Source organism: Dipodomys ordii, unplaced genomic scaffold (assembly GCF_000151885.1).
Source record: "Dipodomys ordii isolate 6190 unplaced genomic scaffold, Dord_2.0 Scaffold16, whole genome shotgun sequence".
NCBI classification, from domain to species: Eukaryota; Metazoa; Chordata; class Mammalia; order Rodentia; family Heteromyidae; genus Dipodomys; species Dipodomys ordii.
Genome location: NW_012267232.1, coordinates 5468998 through 5479729, shown reverse-complemented (window position 1 = coordinate 5479729; position 10732 = coordinate 5468998). Strand labels below are relative to the sequence as shown.

The 10732-nt window shown below is 42.6% G+C and overlaps 1 protein-coding gene across 2 annotated transcripts in view; it reads right to left on the bottom strand.

The window, feature by feature from the left end:
• Positions 1–2953: 2953 nt before the first annotated feature.
• Trim9 (tripartite motif containing 9) overlaps positions 2954–10732 on the bottom strand; it is a 113579-nt gene continuing 105800 nt past the window's right edge. Inside the window, exons 8-12 of one of the 2 annotated variants that reach the window (XM_013012249.1) lie at positions 9567–9608; positions 9117–9140; positions 7446–7695; positions 4931–5093; positions 2954–3016 (exon numbers count right to left, since the gene is read on the bottom strand). In XM_013012249.1, coding sequence (XP_012867703.1) covers positions 2954–3016; positions 4931–5093; positions 7446–7695; positions 9117–9140; positions 9567–9608 — 542 coding nt within the window. Of the gene's footprint in view, positions 3017–4930; positions 5094–7391; positions 7696–9116; positions 9141–9566; positions 9609–10732 lie in introns of both variants that reach the window. The other variant, XM_013012250.1, reaches the window with a different exon arrangement.

The following is a 10732-nucleotide window of genomic DNA, read 5'->3' as shown; positions in this document are numbered from 1 at the left end:
GCAATTTTGGAATGATAATCTTTCACTGTTTTGAAATGTTCATCATTGCCTTCTTTATGGTTCTCTGTTAAACATCTATAAAAATCTCTTTTATTAGCTATACTGCATGTTGAATGGCAGAGTGCTCATGCCTAGGGACATGGGAGGCTGAGATTAGGAGGATTGTGGTTTCAGGCCAGCCTGGGCCAAAAATAAGCTCTCCAGACTCCAACTCAATAGAAAAGCCATCCTAGAGACAGAAGGAAATATAAATAGAAGGACTGTGCCCTGGCAGACCTTATTTCAGAAATAATGGGGAATGGGGGTGGAGGAATGGGTGGGCGTAGAGCTCCTGCTTACCTAGCATAAAAATGCCTAGATTTATAACCCTGATGCCCCCCCCCAAAAAAAAGAGAAAGAGGGAGGGAGAAAGGCTGATAATAATGTAAGATAGTAGGTAATGTTGGGGCTGGGAATGTGGCTTAGGGGTAGAGTGCTTGCCTAGCATGCACAAAGCCCTGGGTTCCATTCCTCAGTATTGCATACACAGAAAATGCTGGAAGTGGTGCTATGGCTCAAGTGGTAGAGTGCTAACTAGCCTGACACACAGAGGGGCTCAAGGACAGAGCTCAGGGTCAGAGTTCAAGCCCAGGACTGGCAAAGAGAAAAAAAGAGTAGATAATGTTGTAATTATGCAAAAACAATAGTATTATTTAGCCATTCAAGGACTCACTACAGGAACTGACAGGCTATGATACTTTTGCAGCACAAGTTTGTGGCTTTTTAGCAGCAGATTTGGAGGCAGATGCCAGAAGACACACACTTCACAGCACGTTCAAATTTGGGTGAGAAGTAAAAAGAGAGCTAGTACCACACTCTGGAGAAATGGGCAGAATCATGCTTTCAAGTACTGGGGAGCCTTCTGATTATACTGTGCTGAAGAAACACTTCTCTGAGAAAGGCAGGTGTCCCCAAACCCTCCCATAGGTAAAAATTTAAAAAAATTCTATGGAGACATTTTTGTTCTCTCATAAAAATCATTTTATTGGCACACTGGAAATGACATGGTTTTCTTTCTAGTACAGTAGCTGTATGCATTTATAATTGCAATTCAGTGTAAACTAAGTGTTACAAGTCACTAGAAATCTAATTAGCGGAATGGATTTAATAAAGAATGAGAGAAACTAGGAGTCTACAGCGGCCCAGCCATCGAGTCTCATTGGAGCGTAAATCAAATATCAAACTAGTGTTGTCCTGCAACTGAGAATTTCTCTAGCCATGAAAAACGAAGGTAGACATAAACAGGATAGCACCCATTTAATAAATTAGGTTCTAACTAGAAAAACAGTATCACTGACTGAAATCATCTAACTAGAAGAAGCACAGGAGTAAATAATGAGCTATTTACATTTATTACTTTTTTTTTTTTGCCAAAGCACTGTTAGCTTTCCCATCTTACTCCTCCTTTTATTGTTATTCCTGGCTGTGGTGGTGGTGGTGGTGGTGGTGTGTGTGTGTGTATGTGTGTGTAATATCACAGAAAGTAGTCAGTGAATGAGAACTTTTATTTTTATTTTCCCAAGTCCTACATTTTCTAAAACTTCATGTCAAACTAAAGAATCAGAAGGGTGTCACTCTCTAGAAGTAATATGCACTATTATTCTGCCATCAGTCCTAGAAATGACTCAAATTCAGGTTTTTCCAAACTTGATTTGAACTTCTCTAGAAAGTCAGGCTGCGAATGGCAGCAGGGTGGATGGATTTTGGTTGTCACAGCACAGACAGTTCATGTGGAGACAGCATTTTTGTCCTGAGAATGTGACTTAAGATCCCCATTGGTGACATGGGATCTGCCCTCTGCTCACTATTTTGTTTTGAAACTGTTCATTTTTTAAGGCTTGTTATGATTGCAGCATGAAGGAGTCAGAATGCTGACATCGTTTCTGCCAAAGAAGGGCTCAGTGATGAAGTAGCAGCAGGGTCGAATATTAACATAGTGCAGTTGGAAAGGCATCGAACTGGTACATTCTTAGTGCTACCATGACTAGAATGTGGGGGTTTTATTTAGCCTTGTATTCTAGGAAACCTGAAAGAGCTTGGCAGTGACCCTTTTTGACTCTTGTCTGTTTCCTTTCTGTTACTCATAACAACGTGCAACAGTGTGTAATTTTTGCTTTGTTCTTCTACTAGAGTACATGCTCCAGGGGGGGCAGAAGCTGTGCCCATCTGTCTGCTTATTGTGTGTTTCCACCGTGTCTAAAACATGACATCTAGAATATTGCCTGGTCCCTCATAGTTTTGATTTAAGAACCTGTATTAGCTAAATGAATAGAACCATGAAATCCTGTGTTCTGCCTCTGTACAGTGTCTGGTCTGTTTCTTGGGCTATCCTGAGGATCCTGCCCTGCTGTGAATCTGTGCAGCTGATAGTTTTTGTGCTTCAGAGGGTGGTAGACTTCTCAATACCTGACGCACGCTGTCCATCTCCCAAAGATTAGCCACACAAGAGCAGTCAGGGCAAGAACATTCTAGAAGGTAAACTGCAAGCTCCAAACTCAAGTTTGTTCTTCCCTACCTCCTGCTTCAATCTCTGTTTGACCAAAAGCTTAAGAAATAAAGATTTTAAGAGAACTTTCTCCTGGCAGTGCCACTTCAGGAACATGATCAATAAGAAAATGAACTCACCTATATAAAAAAAATTAAGTTCAAGAAAAGCTACTTCTGGAGTGGCGAAAGAAACATGGTTGGGCTGCCTAGGTCCTTTGTTGGTTAGAATCGCAGGGGGTGGCAGGGGACTCGGGTGTGGCCGAGTGGAGAGACTGGAGGGAAAGGGCAGAATGGTAGTTGTGAAGATCATAGAGGACCAGCTGTTTTCTCCTCCTTCTCCCTCTCCAGCCAACTCTGTGTTCCGCCACGGCTGACTGGGCTTCTGGTTGTCACTCTCCCCGGCAGCCGGTGCCTCCACAGCACATCCTTAGGCTATGGATGCTCTGCTGGAGTAGAAGTCGGGGACTGGGAGCCCGGTGTGAAGTGTGACCTGGGGGACAAGACTGTGAGTTCTGCAAGACACCGCAGGTCTGGACCCAGTGCCCTAAGTCACAAAGCCATCTCTTCACTTATCCTGAATGTCTGTGCTAACAGACATCCAAGTGGATTCTAGCTGTGCTAAGAGCCTCATTCCAATGGTGGGCTTACAAGTCTTGGTGACACTTGATGATATGGTTCTCAGCCACCTACCTTTTAAAAAAGACTCAGGAAATTTGTAGTTCCTCCTGACAGAAGACATGGGCACTGGTTTATAGGTAATGAAACCTGGTTCCACTTGGTTAGCCACACCAAGTCCAAAGACAGATAAGAGATTAACCTGTCCACTAGCTCCTCAGCTGGGATACACCTTGCTTCTGGGATGGCATGAAAGACCGATAACCAGTTATGAAGAAACATGGGCATTTATTATGTTACTTCCATTTCTTTTCAACCTTAAGCCTAGAACCACTTCATATAGTACTCTCCATCATTTCCTCCTTCATGTCTCTGTCTTCTATGACCAATAATCTCTTATCTGAAGACACTCAGAACATCATGGAAAACCCTGGCGCATACCTACTATGATATCCTTTAAAAGAGAAATGGCTGAAACATAGGAACCTTTGAGTGAGGTTTTTTTCTGAGACTCACTTCTAGGACAAGGAATAGTTCTCTTTTTTCTAATGTAGAAGTCAAACTCTGGACAATTAGATCCCAGCAGCCTCCCCTCTCCCTCTCAGTAGAAAGTCCTATCTATTTACAGGAAGATAGGAGGAGGTAGCCCTAGGTTGTGATCATTTATAGTACATATATTGATAGACAACGATGAACTGTTTTGAGATAAACTTCAAGACTATGGTTCTCATAGGGTAAAAATCAGCTGTCGTGCTTTTCTTCTTCAGACCTGCCTCCAGGCACTCATTTGTTGTATGAGGTGATAATTGTTAATAAGAGGCCCAGCTCAGGAAGGCAGAGAAACCCCAAGTCTTGGCTGGTAGGGCATGGCCTTCCATGATTGCATGGTTCTAGTCTTCCTCCCCATGACCCCCTTACCCAAGCCCACAGCTTCCTTCCTCTGCTCTGTTCATCTCAGGCCATTTCCCCTGCCCAGAAGGCTCCATATGGCTCCATCCTTCATCTCCATTATGGCTCAGCTCACCTGGGAGTCCCACAGGGTCAACCTGTACCAACCATCCTACTTAAGGCTGCAACTACCCTCCCCCAGCCTCAGCAATCCCACCCCCTATCCCCTTTCCTCTGTTTGACCTATCAATTTATCCATACATTGAAGAGAATGTCATTGTACTATTGTTTCTTGTTGGTATCCTCTAACGAGAACATAAGCTCGAGGAGGGGAAAAGTTTATATCTGTTTTTCCCCTTACTGATGTACACTGAATATCTGTAATTGTTTCTGATGTATTAGGGGGAACCCTGTAGGAATTTGTTGATGAATGAAAGAGAGAATAAGGCATGACAATAACTTGTGTGCAGGGACTATGTCTGCTCTTCCTTTTGCACTCAGCAGAGAGGAACAGGACCCAGAGAAGGGGCTGAAAGGTTCTCTATTTTCTGACTGGGACTCACACTTTTATCTCACAGTTCCTTCTCAGACAAGCCGGGAGCTTTGTGTGAGTCATCTCAGTTGTTTGGTTAAAGGCATTCATTTCTACTTAGAGACGAAACTAGAGCGGCCCATGAATAGAACAGAACCGTTGAGGTTCCCATGGGCTGCTCACTAGAAAGTATGCAAGGACAGGGAAGGGCTTAGGCTGCTGTGGAATCCTATCAGTCAGCCATATTGACCCCTTTCTCTCCTCTCCTCTACACCTTGCTCTGCATCTTATGTTATCCACCTTCTTTGGGGAGGGGTTTATAACTGCAGCTAGCAGAAGCTGCATTTACACCCAGGGGCCCATGCTTACCTGCACATTCCTGTTCAGGCTGACGGCAGGGAAAAACATGCCCTCCACATTCTCAAATGCTATGGGGCCTTGCTGCTCATCGTTGATGAAGAACGTCAAGGTCTTTCGATTTAAGTCAAGGAGGACCCCAATGGTGGCCCCCTTGGTGATCCCTCCCTCCGTTCTGTGAGAAAGAAAAAAGTGGGGTTAGCCTTGCTTGTTATTCTGACTGACACACACACACACACACACACACACACACACACACACACACACTCATTCTCATTCTCTCTCTCTGTCTCATTCTCTCAGGTACGGTGAAGCCAGTGTTTCACAATCTGTTCAGAATGTTTGCCCCTTCCTCACCTTTTAACATATTTTTTCTCTAAGCACATTTTTTAAAATGTAAATCTTAATGCCACAGGCAAACTGTATACCTCTTTATGTACTGTATGTATAGCTGGGCTTTCTATGTAAAATATAAGTAGGATTTTTTTTCTTCACCCCCACTAATTTCGACTCTCTTGTGGGAGACAACCACCCCTGGTGGGTACACAGGCTGATCCACATTGTTGAGGGTGAATTCATTCATTGGGGGTCTTTATCTCTGAACTGCAGTAGTAGAAAGCCAACCACTAAAGTCTAGGGGGGGGGGAATAGCCTTTTGGCTATCAGAGCTCTGACTTAACTATAGTACCTACTTTGCACAATGATGTGAATTAAATCATTAAATACAAAATGACTTCATTTGAAAGTTAAAGAAGCACTAGGTTGAACAAAACATATGCATGAGAAATTGGAGTGTGGGAATCTTTTTCTTTCCATTAAATCATAAAAGTTATCCCTGAAACACAATAATTTTTAGCATGTTGAATTTGAAATAAGAAGCTAAGAGGCTCTCTGTAAAATGACAATATTGAAGAAAAATCTTTTCCATAAAGTGAACAATTATATCACAGGCAAGTTAGTGATTACATACAAATGTCATTTTACAAAGAATTGTGTCTTGGGCTTCAGTTGATGGTTTCACAAAATGCCATTAGGTGGGGATGACTGATTTGTCTTCCTTCCTGTTTTGAGATGTAGCAAGACTGACTTCATCCCCCTCTCAGCAGCACACAGGCATTCATAGGCATTGCTCGCTTCCTCTTGCATGCAGAATAGACTGTACTAGGCTCACAGAGCCATTAGAAGACAGGTTTACAAGTTGTATCTTGTTCACAGGCTTAACAACAACACAAGTGACACACACAGTTTGCATGCAAGCAGATGTGTTCAGCTTGAAGAACGTGTTTCTCTGCGTAGTGTGATGGTCATGTTCTTATTCATTCTGTCACCCCCAATTAAGATGTCAAGCATATAGTATATGGGAGATGGCATCAGGAACCTGGTGACACAGTTCCTTAAAATGGAAATCACTGAAGGTGATTATCTATATCCAGTAGGATTCGAGATCAACTTGAAATGGTGTGTGCTCACTTCAAGTGCAGTTAACACTGCACATATGAATGGAGTTGTACAGAAGCTATCCAAGGGAATAGATGGCTACAGGAATCTAATCTACTGGCTAGAAAAGGGTCAGTGAGATGCTGACAGAAAAAGCAGAAGTCATGATGTCCAGTTATCCTCTCACTGTTTAACTTGCTTTCCCTCTGATCTCACTAAACACAACTGCATCATTACACGAGGCACAATGAAGAATGCATCCTGGGGAACGTTTTGGAGTAAGGAGGACCAGTATCTATGAAAGATACTTTTTGACTTAGGAAATCTGAAATAAAATACATTAGAAGCAAACATAAGCAAATGAAAAGGGAGATCTACAGGGAAATTATACCAAATGATCAAGTATAATTGTCTTTAAGTGATAGAGGAAAATCTTACACAGATTATTACTCTTTCTTCAACAAACTGAGTGTTCTAATTCATACAATAATAAGAGAGTTCTTCAAGTATCAAACTATCCAAATTGGCAACCATAATATTTAGTTGAGTAACTGGCTTCTATTTTGGGCGGTAATACTGATGATGGTTATGACAAGAACAAGGGCTTCTATTTCAAATGCCTCCACTGTGTGAAATGTTTGTACGCCCCACCAGGCATTCAGAACACCCCTGAATGGAAAAATATTATGATCTTACTTTGGAGGGTTTGCAAACTCAGGTTTGGAAAAATGAAGTCCTTGGGCCCAAAACACTTTCCTGGTATGTCCTGATCTGGGTTATAGAATCCTGCCGTGTTTTCCTAGTGTGAACATCCCTGGGGTTTCTAGTTTCTAGCTCTGGGTGAACTACAGCAATGAAGGGCCAAGGGAAATGCTTACATCTCTTATCATTATGCAAAAAGCAAAATGGCAAGATTGGCTCTCCTCTACTGACCACCTACCCATCATCTATGTTATAGATCTTTGAACTGGGTAGGGTTCTCACTGGTGACCAGAAGCCAACCTGAAGAAGGCTTGGTTTGAGGGCTTCAGGGTACCTGTTGGTGTGCGAGTTGTTGTGCATGAACCAGCTCCGGTTATTGTCCACATACATTGCCCAAGCTTTGTCGTCCTTTCCTAACATCACATCTTTCATCACATCCATGCGAGCCACGCCAAAGGCAGGATCAGGGTGGTTGTCATAGCGATCTATCGTTAGCTCCCAGTAGTGGACACCTTTGGAGAAGCCAGTCTTCCCTAGCACCACCCGGTCATCGTAGCTGCTGCAGGTCACTGTCAGGTTGTCATTGGAGAAGATGATGTCCGAATGTGCTGAGCCAGGGTCGAAAGCAAACCAGGCCACTGAGAATAACAGAAAGGAAGTGGTTATTGAGACACACTTGAAGAGCTCAGAACTCCTGGGCTATATGGATACAGTAACACTTTTCATGCTGCCATGCAGGGAGGAGATGTCTGGGGTCCAAGTTGCCATGAGTGGATGGCACGTCTCCTGGGAGATGGTACTTTGTACCAGAAGTGGACAGAGGACACACGACCGATTCAGCAGGGGTTACCTGGCTCAGGCTGTACTCCCAACCAGGTGATCTGGGAGAGTGAGGTGGCATGGAGGTTGGAAGGTTCAAGTCCCTCCACCTGGTCACTGGCAGAGCAGTGCACCAGAGACAAGAGGGGACAGGGGATAGGCTAAGAGGCCTGGGTGACCCCTGATGCAGGGAGGCTAGACCTACAGTCCTGGATGGAGGAGGGATAAAACATACTGGGTGAAATCTGGAAACAGTCCCTCAGCAGATTTTCACAGCTGTCTTGCCTGCTGTAAGTTATGCAGATTAATTTTCATGTGTGATTGGGAGTGATTTGAATATAGGACAAGTTGCTTGCTTCCTAACTTAAAAATGCAAGTTATTCCTGAAACTGACGTGATGTATTTTGCTATAGTTGGAGGTAGTTTGAATGTCAAATACAGGTACAATTCTTTTTCCTTAAATTTTGTGTGTGTGTGTGTGTGGTTTGGGGGTTTGAACTCAGGGCCACATGCTTTCTAGGCAAGTGTTCTACACCTTGAGCCATGCCCCCCAACCCTTTTTGCTTTTAGTTGTTTTTTTCCCCCCGGTCCTGGGGCTTGAACTCAGGACCTGGGCTCTGTCCCTGCAGTTGCTTTTGCTCAAGGCTAGCACTCTACCACTTGAGCAACAGCGCTACTTCTGGCTTTTTCTGTTTATGTGGTACTGAGGAATCAAACCCAGGGCCTCATGCATGAAAGGCAAGCACTCTACCACTAACTACATTCTCTGCCCTAAAAGATTCTCTTTTTGTTGTTGTTGTTCATGGAGCTTGAACTCAGGGCCTGTGCGCTGTCCCTGATCTTTTCCCACTCAAGGCTGCCACTTCCTGCTTTTAGTTTTTAGATAAGGGGTGGCACTTTGGCTGGGGCCGGCCTTGCAACGCAATGTTCCTACCTATATTCTCACTTCCTAAATACCCGAGGTTATAGGCCTGTACCATAATGCATGGTGCATGCTTGTTTGTTGAGTTAAAATGTCACTATCTTTTTGGCCTGAGTTGGCCCTGAGTCGTAATCTTCCTATCAGCTAGCATAGTAAGCATGAGCCACACGTCCAGCCTACGATGCCCTCAAGTTTTAAATGCTGCCTACAGATAACACACTCTGGAGAGATGGAATCTCTGATTTACTGAACCTGTGAGCCATCTCACATGTACACTTCAGTCTTTGCTACTTGTAAAAGAATAAGGGCATTCCATACCTGCCAACAGCTTTTTAATGTCAACTGTTGTCATTCCAATGAAAGGCATGGGGAGAGAAACAGGAAGCAAAATTGACATTGATAAGAAAACATGTCTCTTGATAGACTAATACCCAAAAAGGGCTCCATTGAAAATGCTATACACGCTAAACAGCTGCTCTGATTTGCACTTTTATAGATATTTTTGTACCTAAATGCAGATTAAGTGCTCATAAAGAGTGCTTTGCATTGATGCATAAGAAAATTTGGGGGGAAAGGTAAGGTTCAAGGTGTAACATTAAAACAATGAGGCATTTTTTTCACCCAAGAATTTGAGAAACTATGATGGGGTTAGAATGACCATTAGACAATTTTATTTACATAATATAAGCTGCCACCATTTATTTCATGAAGGAAATTGACATAGCAGTCACATAAATAAAAGATAACAATTACAATAAGTATACTTGCCTAATTGAGAGTAAGGTGCAGACTGTGTCTCAAAATTGCATCCTATAAAGAGATACTACACATCAAAGCTATGCAACAAGCAGTATGATAAAAAATATTTGTATACATTTAAAAAGCACCAACTAAATATAATCACTGGAGGCCTGATTCATGGAAAAAAAACAAAGCCCTTTCAACGTTCCTTTTTTTGTAGGTGTGTGTGTGTGTGTGTGTGTGTGTGTGTCTGTGTGTGTATGGGTACTAGGGCTTGAATTTAGGGCCTCATGTCCTCATTTGGTTTGTTTTGCTCAAGGATCACACTGTATCACTTGAGCCATAGCTCCAGTTCTAGCTTTTGGTGGCTAATTGGATATAAGACTCTCTTAGATTTGTCTGCCTGGGTTGGCTTCATACCCAGAATCCTTAGAGCTTAGCCTCTTCGGGCAGCTAGGAATAGATGGGCAGAAGCCATTGGTGCCCAGCTAATTTTTTTTTTTTTTTGCTGTTCTTTCCCAATGAAAAGCACATGTTCTTACACTTTAATAAATCATGCTCCAGTTGATTAGAAACACTATAGCTTAAATGTTCATTATCTTCCATGTTCAATCATGTCCACACAATTTTCTGTACTATGAGGGCTTACTGTTTTAAAAGTGAAATAAATTTTGCCAAATTGAAATGGAAAAATCACTGTGTTTTGATAAATTCGGCATTATTTTATCCTAGCTATTCTAATTTTGGCTGTGGCCAGAGGTTTCTTTTTGTTATGCTTTAAGTCCAAGTAAAATGAAACATGTCCTAAATGTGTAATATAATCCAAACTACATGTGAATACATCTGATACTTTTTAATAATGACGTAGATGTAATGTTTTTAAAAACAACCCGTGCCTGTTTCTTATCAATCCTTCACACGTGAGGGAAAGGAAGAGAGCTACTGGAAGGGGCTCAGAGAGCTTCTGGAATCACAGATGGAACTTTTCCCAATCCCTTCTGTGAGGTCTGAATAACCCACCTGATGAAGATGTACTAAGGTAGAGGTAGGTGGTCTGGCTTTAAAATGCTAAAGTTTTCAACTATGTCAGGAAAATGTGTAGAAAAGGTAGCTTTGATGAGCACTAGGAGAAAAAGGATCATGCGATGTGTTTCCAAACTAAGAAGACCCTTATATATGTATTTCCACGGCAA